Source organism: Lipophrys pholis (assembly GCF_963383615.2).
Source record: "Lipophrys pholis genome assembly, chromosome: 18".
NCBI classification, from domain to species: domain Eukaryota; kingdom Metazoa; phylum Chordata; class Actinopteri; order Blenniiformes; family Blenniidae; genus Lipophrys; species Lipophrys pholis.
Window position 1 is genome coordinate 23,875,102 of NC_137646.1, and position 14,799 is coordinate 23,889,900.

Genomic DNA, 14,799 nt, shown 5'->3' on the forward strand with positions numbered 1-14,799 from the left:
CTAAAACATTTAAAATGGCTAAACCAGGCAAATCACTTAAAATTGTTTAAAAAAAATTTTTAAATGGCTAACAAGGCTAAAGCTAACAGCTAAAGCAGTTGAAATGGATTAATGAAATAATAAGATTGGCTAAAATATCTGAGAGCGTTTTAATCAATGGTTCCAAAACCTCATAAATACAATGTAAACCATAGTTTTGGTCAATATTGCAAAACTCTCTAAAATATGTTGTGGGCTTCTGGTAATGGTTCTTTTTAAAATGAATGCTCCAGAGTTGTTGATCAGAAGATACCAACATGAGGCAGGGTTTCTGGTTGTGTTACATAATTACACAGATAGCTCCGGCAGGTATTCAGACGCCCTCACTCCTTCTCTTGTGGTGAATCCTGAGCGCATCAGGACTGAGAAACACCTTTAATTACGTTTGCGTTCCACCGCTTTTACATTATTCAGAACACGTACAACATGCAATTTCAGCAAACCCAAGCAAAGAAATGCAACGTGGCCAAAACTCTTTATTCCAAACACAGCAGGCTGCTACAGAGGAGCTTTTATTTTATGCACATGAATGTCAAAGTCTGTTAAGTGATTACATCCTTTCTGTACTGGTGAAAGTTTCCGTGTTTCTGCCACAAGCGATAGCAGTGGTGCTTCTAAACAAACAAACTTAGCCTCAATCCGATCAAACAAACCATCTATGAATCATCACAACTTGTCAACAGATTAATCATGAATCATTTCAAACTGTGAGACTTCAGCTCAGGGTCGCTATAGTTCTACGTTTAAGATTGCAGGTATATTCACCAAAGCTCCACCAGCATGTTAACATGCGGGCGCCTGGTCAGTTGGGCGAGTCCTTCACGCGTTGGGTCATTTCTGCGTTCGGATCAGACTGCGACCACGGCCTTGCCGATGTTTTCCCCTTGCAGGATCCCCATGAAGGCCGCCGGCATGTTCTCGAAGCCTTTCGTGACGTGCTCACGGTACTTAATTTTACCCTGCAGGGGGAGAGAGGAGCGATCACAACGGCCCGACAGGGAAAAAGAGAGAGAGAGAGAGACTTTACAATGTGCTCTCACCTCCCTCACCCACACCATCAGTCTCTTCAGGGACTCTTGATTCTTGTGGTTCCACCGGCTCTGCAGGAAGCCCTCCATCTTCAACTGCTTCATGATAATGGTCAAGTGGGGGTACGGACCTGAGAGAGAGAGAGAGAGAGGGAGGGAAAAAGAGAGACAGTGAAGGAAAAACAAAAAAGAGAAAGAAAAGAAAGATAAGAAGACGGCAATAAAGAAAGAAAATGAGGTGAGAAAAGGGGGACAAAGCAAACGAGAAAACAGGTGAGAGAAAGAGAAAAGTGACCAAACGAGAGAAATAAAATGACTCCCAGAAACAGAAGGAGTTAGAGAGCAAGAGAGAGAGAGACACAAAGAGGGAAAAAGAGAGGGGGAGTAAAAAGACACGAAACAGACGTAGAATTGAGAAAATGAGGGAAAAATAGAAAGAGAGGAGAGAAAACACAGGTAAAATTTGAAAACAGAAGAAAATAGTGAACACAAGCGATGCAGAGTGAGAAAAAAAGACAGATGGAGAAAGAATTTAAGAAACAGTAACTTTCGATATTATTCCAAGAAGGAACAGCCTGTAAAACTAAAAGATGTGACCGAACATCAGCTGGATGTCGCCATCTGGTGGACAAAGGACATCACTGCACGTTGAGTTTTTCCTCCAGTAAATTAGAAGTATTATACAGGCGTACCTGTCTGAGGCGTGGAGTCGTTGTACAAGGAAATACATCCACACACAGCGATTCGCCCAAAGTCCTTCATCTGCTGCAAGGCCACAGTGGAATAATCACCTCCCACCTAAAAAAAGAAAAGTAATGTTCACGCAGGAATCCCAACAGGAAGAGCTCTAATGTGCTTGCGAAACTCTGCTCACGTTCTCGAAGAAGCAGTCGTATCCCTCCGGAGACGCCGTCCTCAGCGCGTCCTCCAGCGAGCTCACCGTCTTGTAGTTGAAGACGTGGTCGAAGCCCAGCTCCCTGAGAAACGCCACCTTGGCCTCCGTCCCCGCTGAGCCCACCACCTTGCAGCCCTTGATCTTGGCGATCTGTCCCACCACGCTGCCCACGGCCCCGGAGGCGGCGTTCACCAGCAGGGTCTCGCCCGTCTTCAGCCCCAGGACTTCCTCGATGCCGTACAGGGCGGTCAGCCTGCGGGACAAACAGGTTTTCCTTTGAGCCTCTTTGGATAAACTTTGTAATGGTTTCCATTACAACGATATCGGTCAGCTCATCAGCAGGACCAAACATCTGGTGTTTATTTCTCACAAGAAGATGGATCACTGAGGTCGTTTAGACTCACTCGTTCCACATCTTTTAGGAAGCTAAACAATGCAAGAAAAGGGACAAAGCTCTTGAGGATGAAAAGATCTTACTGATCTATAGTAGAAACCTGCAGGAGAAAAACAGAAAAGCTTCTATCTGGAGCTACGAATTTATTGAACTTATAGGTCATGCTGGTCAATACAGTGTCACTGCACCGTTTTGACGCGTGAAAACGTCTGACATGTTCACATTTACACGGCAAAACGCTGACAACGATTCGCCCAGCATGCCAGGTCACAAGCTGGAGCTCTTAGTTGCCTGCAGAGAACAATACAGAAGAAGAAGAATTGTATTTTATTAACCCCCTTGGGGACGTCCCTTCAGCGAATTGACCCATCGGCAGGCAGCCACACAGCTCGGGGGGGGGGGCTGCTGTTTGTTGGGACTGTTGTCGTGTAAACAGACACTCCAAACACAACAAACAGTTTTCCATTTTCACTTGGAACACGTCATGGAAACTCGGCCTCATGTTTACTAAGATGTGACCACTGGAGCGCGGGTACATCAGGAAGGCCGGTTCCGTTACCTGGAACCCTGGACGGGAGCTTCTTGATAAAAACAAAAGGAGGAATCACACACGTCAAGAAGCCAGAAGCTTTGATTCGGCCTCGATACTTCAATATTCTGCGTCTCACCCCGGCATGCCGATGGCGCCCAGCGCGAGCGACAGCGGCAGATCTTGAGGCCATTCGGGCAACACGGGCTCGAGCTCGGCGCCGTCGCAGACGGTGTGGGTTCTCCAGCCGTGACGACCCACAACGTGGCTTCCCACGGGATAGGCCGGGTGTTTACTCTGGATCACTCTGGAGACAGAAAAGGCCCGGGAAAAAGTTACATCTGCCACCTTGTCGAGCTCCTACACGGCCGCTGACACGCTTATCCAAAATAAAAAAAGAGGAAATGCAAAATAAAGAGTTAGAACTGATTCCCATGGAGCCACTGAGGCTCTAAAATATTTCTATTTGACAGATTGTTTGTAAAACGGCAGCGTGTTTAGTCTTATTTTGCTTCACTGAACACTCATTTCATTCCCATTATATTTCTTATACTTGTATTATTTTTTCTACTATATAATTCATTATGATCATAATTTTTTATTCTAATTTATCTATTATTATCTTCCCTTAAGGTGGAATTTTGGGATTGGGGCAAAAAAAATTGCTTAATGACCTCTGTATGTATAAGTCTTGTTTAGATCTGTCACCTTTCATTTGGTATAATAAAATGTTTCTTTTCTAATTAAATATACACGTATATTTCTATTCGGCATTTTCTGTATGAAAGTTGCCATTTAAAAAGGGAGTTACGGTTTTAATTACCATCATTACTGGGGAGGTTGTTTTAAGGCCTTTCAGTCATTCCATTACTTCCTAATTCGTCTGTATACCCGGTACAGTCGTCTCATTCATACAGCCAATCAGACGCTCTCTTGTTGGTATTGCGTAACCGAATGGCAGCGTTCCTCTCAGACGTGCAAGAAACAGATGGGATTTACACAATGTGGTTTCCCAGAAAAGAGAAAACACACATGCGTGTGTGTGTGTGTGTCCACTCGGTAATGTCTCCCAAATGTTTACCGAGAGGAAAAACAAATCCGTCGTAAACGGATGAGAGAAGAATGATTCACATGGAAGGAGAATCAAAGGCTCGGGTGATTAATAGCAGGTGAAAACCGTCATGTCGGTGAGCTTCAGACATGCACAGGAGATAGTGACGGATGACGGAGATTTCTGTGTTTCTTAATTCCCGCAGTGACTAATGTTTGGCGGTAATCAGCCTCGCCTCATTGAAAAAGGGTAATCTCTGATCTTTACTCCACCAGATTGCTTCTGTTACGTCTCAGTAAGAAAGGAAACACAAGTCCTCATGTCTGCTCCTGTGAAAGATTCCATTCATGGTGACTATCCAATTGAAAGTTACGAACTTCTGCTTCAAGCTTCTTCTTTTTTTTTCAGCTCGGGCATTTGGGAAAAAGTGAAGCCCCTTTGAACCAGTAATCCAGGCTGGATTACTGTAAAATAATGTAGATCCTAAAACCCCATCGTCACTCCGTGACTTTTGACTCAGCATGCCGTTGCTGTTTTTATCTTTATGATCATTTACTTACAGCACTGAGTTTTATCTCAATGCTTTTATGGTTATTTAAAGAATAAAGTTGAGATGAGGCGAGTCTCTAGTTTTTCTCCACTTTCACCCATCTGAGATCTGCTCCACCCCCCCCGAGTTGAAATAAGTGTTGTTTAAGATGGACGGATGTGACTTACTTGGCCACTTGGCCTCCGATCATCACGTCTCCTTCTTTCATGCGAAACTTGCTGAACACCCTTGGCGGAGAAAAAAACAAAAACAAAAACAGTTAAAAGTACTTTGTGATGCCGGTGAGAGCCTTGATTTCCAGTTTGATGGTGCTTACCTCATGTACGGATCAACACTGAGAAATACTGCTTCCAGGAGCACCTCTGAAAGAACAGTGGCAGTTTTAAGACACTCATCCGTGCAAAACTCTCACCAAGCCTACGTAAGATAAATACACTTTTCTGACCTCCATCTTTGGGCTCAGGGAGCTCCTCCACCTTCAGCTCAAAGTTGCTGTTCTTCGGGAAGCCGTCAAAGTACTTGGCGAGGACCCACGTCTTTGCTTTGACCATGATTCTCAGGTTAGGGGTCGCTGTGGGAGACCGAAAAAGTGCAGTGGGCCGTACAATAATGCAATATGAAACTGCAGTTTTATGACTTTCTAATAAAACACAAGTAAAATCTAATCCTGTCTTCCCAGCCAGCCTGTCAAAAAGACCCATTTCAACACAATATCCATGCATTTTAAGGTGGAAATGATAAAACAAAATGCGCTTTGATTCAATAAGCATCATTTAATGCCATTCAGTTGGCATCAAATCAGTGGCTCCACTTCTCACCATCGTTAAATAATCTACAATGTGGTTCTCTGGTAGAAATGATATTTAAAAAAAAAAAAAAAAAAAAGTATTTTAAGAAATACATCAGACAAGATGTTTCCCTGTACAATAAAATTATATAGCTGCGGTCCAGAGATGAAATAGCATATTAAACAAACACTACAATTTTTAACAACAATATACAATATGTAAACAAAAAGCAGTAGAAAATTTGAAAAATAAGTTTTCATGTACGAACAGGAAAATAGGAGTAATCAGAGCAGCATGAAAATTGGCCACCCCATGTCCATTAATATAACTTTAGTGGAATAACACTTGAAAATCAAACAGGAAGAGGCAGCTGATATGAGATAAGATAAGCACCATTTCACTGAGTCATTGTCATATAAAGTGTTTCTGATGGATGCTGATGGAGCTGAGTCACTTAACATTACGAGAAGGTTTTACAATTAGTACAAGAAATGGCTCAAGACTGTCAAAAAACTAAAAGATCAGATGTGGGAACAGCTGCAGCACCTTCTCTGTCTGTGCTGATAAATTAACTCTTGATGGAGCTCATGCATCATGTAAGCTCTCCTCCGCTCTGGATTAACTCACCAGTTGATGTGTCCACGGAGAAATTGCAGAAGTATGTGTGGAAACAACAGCGGGAGCCGACGACCAAATAAAGCTTGTGAAGAGAGGGCGGGAAACGAACTCCAGCCCCCAAATCTGATTGGCTCTACGTGGCTCAGTGCGTCTTACGTATCATCTTACGCTGGATGACGTAATGACGTACAGTTTCGGATGCTTGGCGCGAGCTGAGAGGCGTTGCGGCGCTGACGTTAACAACACGGAGTTTTTCCATGGAAAAATGTAAGTATTATGGGGAATGTTTGTCTACTTATTTCGCTTTTCTCGGCCAGGTTATACACAAAACTTTGCTCTGCCGCTGCAGACAACAACAACGATATTTATATCCGTGTAAACAGCCGTGTAAACCAAGTGTTTGCCTGCTAGAAGCTAGCCATGCTACTACTAGCAATGACAAGAGCCAAACACTTCAAATTCCAGGTTGTTTGCTCATGATTTAACCATAGAGTGTGTTAAATATCAATATTTTCAGGATGTATGAAGTTGCAATGAAGTTTGTATTGGTTACTATGCTTGCTTTTTGCTAGTTTGGTTCAAATGAGATCAAGTAGTTGTGTATGTGGCCCCTGAAATAAAATGAGTTTGACACCTTTGCTTGAGGGTTTCCAATCGGATTACTGTGCCCCATAGTTCAATCAATTGAACCGTGAAAACATGATTAATTTGCTGCATTCTGATATTTGCTCATAACTTTGCTCTGTAAGTTGGATGATGTGTTGTTTATTTCCCAATGTGTTTACTTCTATTCGTGCTTTTCTTTTTCGGATGACACTTTGGTATTTTGAGGCTAAACAATGGACGGGCTCAACAGTAAAGCAACCACTGAAACTTATAGTATTCTCAGTCTCAAATGGTTATGATTGTGCTTTGCTGTATGTTCACTCACCCATTTTGCTTTCTGTTCAGTCCGCCTTCATGTCTGACTGACTAGCAGAGTGTAAAGGTAAACATGCTCAGCAGTGCAGAGTTTGTGGAGGCCCTGGGCCGTCTCGGTTACCCCGACGCATCATCGCTGAAGCCCTCAGACTTTGATTGGGCGTTTGACTCCACCCCGGAGAACCATGACTTCTTACATTTTATCTGCCGTACTCTCAACAAGAGCAATGTCATCACCACGGAGGAGGCTCGTGCCTTTCAGGAACTGAAGAAGTCTGGCAAACCGATTCTGGATGAAGCAGCTTTGAGCAAGGTCCTGAAAACCATCGAACTTTCAGACGAGAGCAGCGCGCCCGACTCAGACCCGTGTCCTTCAACATCCACCACGTGTGACCCGGAGGATGAGATGAGTATCGAGGAGTTGGAGGAAGAACTCCAAGCGCTGCTGAAAGAGAAGGCGCTGAAGGAACGACGCTGTAACAAGCTGCAGGTCTTCGCCACCTCTGGGGAAGATGTTGACCAGCGGCTTGAGGCAGAGCTGGAGAGGGCGAAATCCAAGCTGGGTGAAGCCAATGCGTCTATTGAAGCGGAGAATACTGATACCAACACGCTGTTAGAAAGCCTCACAGAGAAATTGCGTCAGCTTGGTTCACATCTCGCCAAGGAGGGGGAGCCAGAGCAGGTTGGAGAAGGTGCTCCTGTGGCCCAGTCAGCCTCCTCTGCCCCTGAGAGACCCCCTGTCCTCCTGTCTCAGCTCAACCTGGGTCCATTCCTGCAGCAGGAGGAGTGCAACACAAAGAAATTAGCTCTTTTACTACAGAGTCCTTTAGACAAAGGCACTTCAGAGCTTTTTGAAACCTCTTCCACTGAGCACTCCAAGGTTGATTTCGGCTCTTGTGAAGACCTAAAGCAGACCGAGGACGAGGAGTGTTTGTTGGACCGTAAGAGGACGGAGATGGCTCGAATTCAGTGGTCTTACATCGTGGCTCAGTACCAACTGATACAAGCAACAGCAGAAGAGAAAAGCCTCATGGCTGGAATCAAATGGCTCTCCAAGTTTTCTCCCTCCAAGGTAAAAACCATACATGCACTTTGCCCTTGTGATTTTCAATCTGAGGGTGTGTCATGGCTGTTCTGACATGCTCTCTGAAGCACACACTCTCATAAATCTATCTTTTGCCTTCCAGGACCTGTCAAACTCCTCCTTCCAGGATATGACTGAGGACTTGTTGGTGAAGGAACTGCGGGCTGCAGAAGTTAAACTTGAACAGATGCTTCATGATGAAGGCATTCTTGCCCTTTTGAGGGAGTCGGCCCGCTCACTGAGTGTGCCAGTAGTCAGTGGAGACCTGGATATACAGCTAGCCAAGTATGAAGACTACAATTCCGTCCAGTCTCAGGTCAGCAACTAATACAACTCATTTTCCGATTCCATTAAACAGATACACACACTCTGTCAGGGTGATATATCTGATTTTCTTGTGATTTGTTCCTGTATGCCTGAACAACCTCAGAGAAATTTTTAAATTCTTAATTGTTTTTGCAGACAAAATTCATTAAAGTGAGTAATTTGGTGCTTTTGAAGTTATGAGATGAAGCTGACATGGAGGCGAACATGCTGTGTTGGATTAAGACCCTTAAAGCTCGTCATTCCCTTTTTATTTCTTAATTCTTTCAAATCTTTCTTCTCCAACACACACATTTCATTCCTGCCGATAGTCGCATCGATCCACATGCTGCCACGTTATTTCAGTGAGAAGTCATGTGAAAAATAAACGTTCTTTAAGAGTTGGGCTTCCACTTGCAAGTTTGTCTGAGGTTCAAATATGGTAGAAAGGTGCTTGTTCAACTTTGGTTTGGTGCGTTTGATCCCTCCGTTTGACAGAACTGCTTGTTTCATACATCATGTGACCCGGGTGTGTAAAGAAACAGATGTTCCCTGTTTTTCTCAAAGACAACCTAAAAAGTTTGAGTGATACTGGAAGAACTAGAGATTATATATGATCCCACAGTGACCCCTAGTGTCTTATAGATGAAATGTATTTTGTCTGAATGCTCATAGAACTGTCAAGACTTTAGAGACTGAACAAACAGCTTTTGGATTAGATTTTATTAACCGTCATTCCAATGACCTACTGTTTTTCATTTAATGACATTTTGATGCGATTGAGTCCGATTGATTGTCTACCAGTTAATTGTAGGATTTGCAGAAGCATCTTGTCACTGAAATAAAGTCTAAATCTCTCCACACAGGTGATTGACTACTTACTGCAGCACAGAGCGTCTCTGGAGTTGATTCGTGTGGCTCTGGGGAAAGAGCTGAAGAAGTGGACGTCGTGTCACAGTGACCTGGAAAAGCTGCACAACAAACTGGTGAAGGACGGTGAAGCAGCATCTCTGAGGGTGGAGTCCCTGGCGCACCCTGACCTGGCTCTCAACCTCAAACCAAACCCTGTCATCACCTCCAAGGATGCTGCTTTCAGCAGGTAACACCGCACTGTTAAAGGGGAGTGAACTCTGGCTGCTGTAAAGTCAGCGGTGGAAGTTCAGGGGTGTCAAATATCAGTCCTGTCAGTCTGATTTACCTTCTGGATAAACTGAGTGGCTTTTTGAGTGGAACACTGATATTCCACCCATCTTCCTCAGACTGCTCCATCTCCTGGAAAATGGTTCCAACCACAACCGACCAGATCCTCTGCAGACATTCAGTGGACTGGATGAAGCCGCTCAAGCTTTAGCGAGTGACCTCCGGTCAGAGCAAGCTTCCTCTGAGGACGCCAGTCGAGAGCAACGGGATGTGGCGGCCCGCCTCGGCGGCCGCTGTGAGGCGCTGCACCAGGCCCTGTACTCCGAGCTCCAGCACCTGTTCTTAGGCCCACAGGCTCACCCAGTGGCCGCTGCCGACAAGGACTTCATCTTCCCCAACGCACACGTGGGTCTATTTCTTCTTCTTGATTGCAGTGATGTCAGTCGGCCTTAGAGCGTGTGCTTCACCATCAATATTCTGTGATCTAATTACTCCTCACTATTGCTGAAGGGAAGTTTGTCTTCCTCTATCTACTCACCCCATTCATCCATCCATCAATACTATACATTCACATTTAGCAGCAGTTTAGTGTCACATTCTCCTTTTGCTCATTTTCTTTAACCGTGTCCTCGTCTGTTCTTCTTCCCGTCCAGGAGCTGACATCACAGCTCTTTGAAACCGAGACCCAGCTGCAGAGTTTACAGCAACAAATGCAAGAAATCTTGGAGGAAATTAAAGCCAAGCGTTCCGAGTTGGAACACAAACGCCACCTCAGACAGGAGAGGGAGTTGTATGTCCTCTTCAACCTCAATCCTGAGAAAATGGAGAAAATTGTTGTGGATGTTGAGAGCAAAGCGACGAAGAAGAAAGCGCAGAAATAAAAAGAGCCAGAATCCATGTTTTTTTTTTTTTTCTTCTTCTTGTTCCGGTTGAAGATATTTGTGTTTGACCTGTAAATATGTGAATGAAGGAACCACAATGGGTTCCAACATGTTGATGTTCATATAAAGAGATGAGAGAATTTTTTTAGTGTAGTTTTCTTAAATATTCTAAATGTTTCTTGTCTTAAGTCATTCATATTAATAAAATATCATTATGTCTATAAAAATGTTTGAGTTTAATTTTTTTCTCCAGTCTTTTCTTTTTCATTATGTCTCTGTCACTGAACTCTGGCTCTGTCTTGTTTTGGCATTTTGATAGCTGAAGAATCAGACTTCCAAAGACATAAAAAACCAGAAGCCAGGAGGAGATGGAGCGGGCAAGCGGCAGGTCGTACACAGGAGGACCGCTGTCCAAGGTGGCGCAGAAAGTCCTGGCCGCTCTCCAGGCTCAGAGCCGACCGCAGGCCAGGCGCCGCCAGAGCTCCTCCGGTGATCACAGCCAAAGTCAGTCACGGGAAGGTTGAGCTTCTTCCTCCATGTTGAGAATAGAAAACGTGTTTTCTGTTGCGATTGCAGGCTTTATATATGATATACAGTGCATTCCAACACTTCCTTTGTTTTTGGTAGTACCTTAGTATCTATAATCAAACAGCATTAGATTATAAAGATGGACACATTTGTCTCTTTTATTTATTTATTTTTTAAATCAAAAAGTCAGACTGCTCCATCACTTGTATTTCTATATGTAATTCCCTTTTCTTTCACTGTACGTACTAGTGGAGAGGTACGATAGCAGCCAGTGGGAGGCAAGTCGCTGGAATTACGAGGCCAGATTTGCAGACGGGTAAGTCGGACGATGTGCACGGATTTTAAAATGTACTTCTCAGAATCAGCTGATGTGACCAGGAACAATCCATTCTGGTGAAGCAGCATATAGAAGAGGAGCAGATAAATAATGGAGAGGGGCGTTAGAATTCCACCGTATCAGAGACGTCTGCAACCTTTATCAACCAAAGAGCTGATTTTGCCACTGAGTCTAATTTGCCGGGAGTCGCAAAATATATTTAACCTTTAAAATGAGGTTAGAATTTACAATGGTTCATTCCTACACTTTAGAATTATTGAAATTTAACCTTTTTCTAATCTTTAGTTTTAAGCATTCTAAGTTATTCTACCTCTTTTTAAAAAAAAAAAAAACCATTTGTGTGAACTTTATTGTGAATTTTAAAACTGGTTTGACTCTTGTTTTAACTTTCTTTGTTTTGAGCTACTTTTTCTAGTGGTTTAAGCCGTTTTAGAGATTACCATTTTAGATATTGTACCCACACGTTTTACATTTTCTTCTTCTTCTTCTTCAAAAAAGAAGCAATTTTAACTTTTTAAGCTGATTTAAGTCTTCCAATTTTTTTTTTTTTGTTATTACGTATTTGAACCATTCTTCACAATTTGCCTTTTTTCTTTTTGGGCAATTTTAAACCGTTTTTTTTTTTTTACTTTGTACAGATTTTAGCTGTTATAGTAAATTTAGCTTTTTTAAAGCTTTTTTTTTTTTTTTTTGCCATAGATTGTTTAATCTTTTATTTTTGATAGTTTAATGTGCAAATAAACAAAAAAATAACCTGAAATCGTTTATTTGCATTGCATATTCCAAAAGCTTCAATGATTATGTTAAGTATGTCATATCAAGATGCAAGTATTTGATATTTTTCAGCTCAAAATGCGTTTGTTATTCCAGTAGCTGAGTTACTAAGATATGAGGTTAGAGAGACGTAGGCCTCGTCTGTGTGCTCTAGAGCCTGATGCACTGTGACTTTAAATCACTGCATTGTATTAATAAACCAATAACCTGCAGTCATACTTATCTGAAGGTCTGAAGGGAAATGGGTAAAGTCTTATGGGAAGTGTTTGAATGATCTCAGTGGGGTCAAATACATTTCAAACAGACATGTTGAATACAATGATAGCAGCATATTATTATGCTTAAATTACTGAATTCAAGTGTGAAAGCCGGTTGAAGAAGTCCACGCTTTCTGTTCAGACCCTTGTCCAGGCCCCGGGTGTCCTCCCATTCCACCTCTCACTGTCGCTCCTCCACTGAGCAGCAGAGCGCTCAGACCTCGGCCTGCTATCAGTACTGGCAGACACCAGCCAGCTCCCTGTCGTCCCAGCCCCCCTCCTCTTCCTCCTGCTGCCGGGATCTCTCACCGCAGAGGCAGACGTCTCGAGCCGAGGCCCATTATCAGAGCTCACAGACTCGTCCCTTCAGAAGGTGCTCCGCTTCCCAGCCTCCGTCGTTCTCTCAGGGTGAGGCTGCGTCATCCTTCTGCCATGGAGACGGAGCTCCCCTCTCCCTCCCCACACCTCGGACCACTTTACTGCATGAAGCTGCGTCCTGGAGAAAGTAAGAGAGGAGAGTTTTTCACTGAGACGGTGTCAGATTCAGATTAACTGTTTGAACTATGAGTCCTAACTTGTGCACAGTGAGGAGGTTTATTGGATTAACTTTTCTAATTGTACTTTTTCAAGTTAATGTGAGAGGTTTTGCATAAAGCAGTGGTTCCTCACTTATTCATCCCTTCAAGGTTACCTCTAACAAAACCTCCACTTCCATCTCCATCCATCTTCTATATACTGCTTTATCCAAGTAATTCCATCTATGAGCCGTTTAGAATGACCTTAGACACATTTCTGGACTGTGGGAGGAAACTAGTACCTGGAAAACACACACACACACACATTGCTCGCCTCTGCTATATACTATATAACTTTGTCTAACATGAATAAAATCAGTCCACGCCGGTATTTGTGGCTATATCGTGGCTGTTTCTGCTGCTGACCTGCTGAGTTCCAGGCACTTTTAACATTTTCATGCATTTTCTCCCGCAGCTTTGCTGAAGACGTCACTCCATCTTTCACTGTGAATACGTCTCCAGATGAGGATAGTCCTGATGAGATGATCCATATAACAAATCCACATCTTTCTCATGATGAGGACCCCTTCATAACTCGCCACCCAGTAACGTCCACTCTTGGGGTTTATAATGAAACAGATGGCAATGCACACAAAGAGAAAACGTCCGACAACTGGAATTTTCACAGAAATGGACTAAATCATATCGTGGCTTCAGGCAGTCAATTAAAGAGGAAGCAGTCTCTTGATGCCTCGTATGAAAAGGCCCATTGTCCTGGAGGTTTACATTTATATCCTAGTAGCTTTGCAACAAGACAGGAATATTCATATGATCCATGCTCAACAAAACTAAAGAGACACACGACTCAGAGCGCCCTGGTGGAGCCGATAGTGGATTTACAGCCCAGGACTGTGGCTGGCTCCGGGCAGCTCTTAAACAGACAGCATGTGAATATGTTTGGGCGTCACACTGCTGGTAAAAAGCTTGGGAACGTAGAACAGAAAGACCATGGACCAGATCATAAAATTGTACTAATGGGACTTGATTGTGACAGTCCAGGAAATAGCCCCATATTTCCACAAAGGGGACACCAGAGGATCAGCGTGTGCCATGCTGCAGACCGTCATGAAAGAGCCGAGATGGACCACCTGAGAGGACAGTGTGAGCCCATCACCTCCGATCAGGGGGGCAGCAGCCATGATGACCTGGCGAGAGAGAGAGTAATGGAGCTCAGGTCTGAAAATGAAACGCAGAACAAGACAAAGATGGGGACTGATACTTTCACTGACCACAAGATAGAAGCAGTGAATCTCCAGTCTTCTGACGCAAACCTAAAACCGTGTGAGACAAACGATAGAGAAGCAGCTGAGTTTCCTAGCAGAGACACGGACCCAGGAGAGAAGAAAGAAGATGCAGAGCCACCTGTGAATAGTGAAACCAAACGAAAATGTCCAGGTAAGCACGCTGTGAAGATACTATCAAAATTGTTCATTTTTAAAAGTGTAATAATGCTGAAATAATTGTCAATACTATCCACATTGCTAATTTAAACTTCTGAGCTGAGACTTCAAGCTTCAGTCTTCTGTCAACATGAGATTAATACCATTATGAGGGGCTGTTGTAGTTCTACTAACCCCCACCAGAGAGCAGCAGAGCACTTGAGAATGTTGTTTCATCAAGTTGAAACAAAAAAAATGGAAAAAAAACCCGTTTTGAAATGTTTTAGTCAAAGCAAAGGACGTCTTTAAACTACAGAACTTTAGAAATGAGTGAGAGGCTCAAAGAATGGCTGAATTATTGATATATTGATTAACCAAACATCAGAGAGGGGGTTTGATACCACTGCAAAAAAGAGAAATATTCCTAATGTGGTTGAATTGTAACCTGCTGGTCTTAAAATGCCATAGTTGTCCTTTTCTTATAATTGAAATTCAAAGCCAAACAAAGCTCAGTGTGACATTATAGTCTTGATATTTGCTTCACTCGTTATTAAACTACACACAAATTGAAATGAAAATTGTCTTCGGTAGGTTATTTCATTGTTTTAACTGCTTCTTGACAGAAAATCTCGTAGTGTTAGAAAGCCTGATGATTTCCCTTTTAAACCGTACCACACTTGTAAAGACGTACCTGAAGATAAAAACAAGTTAACAGCAACAGCAAATGC

General features: G+C 43.2%; 3 protein-coding genes across 3 annotated transcripts in view; 2 read left to right on the forward strand and 1 right to left on the reverse strand.

The window, feature by feature from the left end:
- Positions 1-376: 376 nt before the first annotated feature.
- LOC308124028 (prostaglandin reductase 1-like) lies at positions 377-5,969 on the reverse strand. Its single transcript, XM_080486802.1, has 9 exons — positions 5,902-5,969; positions 4,932-5,057; positions 4,803-4,848; positions 4,654-4,713; positions 3,025-3,192; positions 1,942-2,215; positions 1,760-1,865; positions 1,080-1,198; positions 377-998 (listed from the first exon to the last, which is right to left on the reverse strand). The coding sequence occupies exons 2-9, from the start codon at positions 5,035-5,037 to the stop codon at positions 888-890; spliced, it is 990 nt and encodes a 329-aa protein (XP_080342928.1). The 5' UTR covers positions 5,038-5,057; positions 5,902-5,969; the 3' UTR covers positions 377-887.
- A 111-nt stretch (positions 5,970-6,080) lies between these two features.
- haus3 (HAUS augmin-like complex, subunit 3) lies at positions 6,081-10,443 on the forward strand. Its single transcript, XM_080486251.1, has 6 exons — positions 6,081-6,159; positions 6,844-7,885; positions 8,001-8,213; positions 9,067-9,299; positions 9,460-9,745; positions 9,994-10,443. The coding sequence occupies exons 2-6, from the start codon at positions 6,887-6,889 to the stop codon at positions 10,219-10,221; spliced, it is 1,959 nt and encodes a 652-aa protein (XP_080342377.1). The 5' UTR covers positions 6,081-6,159; positions 6,844-6,886; the 3' UTR covers positions 10,222-10,443.
- A 146-nt stretch (positions 10,444-10,589) lies between these two features.
- The window catches only part of poln (polymerase (DNA directed) nu), a gene marked incomplete at both ends in the record, with an annotated part of 63,652 nt that continues 59,442 nt past the window's right edge, over positions 10,590-14,799 (forward strand). Inside the window, 3 exons of the mRNA XM_080486733.1 lie at positions 10,590-10,725; positions 10,999-11,065; positions 12,260-12,490. Coding sequence (XP_080342859.1) covers positions 10,590-10,725; positions 10,999-11,065; positions 12,260-12,490 — 434 coding nt within the window. The remainder of the gene's footprint in view (positions 10,726-10,998; positions 11,066-12,259; positions 12,491-14,799) is intronic.

Excerpts from the sequence above, each read along its gene's own strand:
- haus3 (XM_080486251.1), top strand. The coding sequence starts at position 6,887 with ATGCTCAGCAGTGCAGAGTTTGTGGAGGCCCTGGGCCGTCTCGGTTAC. Across the intron at positions 7,886-8,000 it reads CCAAGTTTTCTCCCTCCAAG|GACCTGTCAAACTCCTCCTT; the intron begins GTAAAAACCATA and ends TTTGCCTTCCAG. Across the intron at positions 9,746-9,993 it reads TCATCTTCCCCAACGCACAC|GAGCTGACATCACAGCTCTT; the intron begins GTGGGTCTATTT and ends CTTCCCGTCCAG.
- LOC308124028 (XM_080486802.1), bottom strand. The coding sequence starts at position 5,037 with ATGGTCAAAGCAAAGACGTGGGTCCTCGCCAAGTACTTTGACGGCTTC. Across the intron at positions 4,714-4,802 it reads AGTGTTGATCCGTACATGAG|GGTGTTCAGCAAGTTTCGCA; the intron begins GTAAGCACCATC and ends TTCTCCGCCAAG. Across the intron at positions 1,199-1,759 it reads CGACTCCACGCCTCAGACAG|GTCCGTACCCCCACTTGACC; the intron begins GTACGCCTGTAT and ends TCTCTCTCTCAG.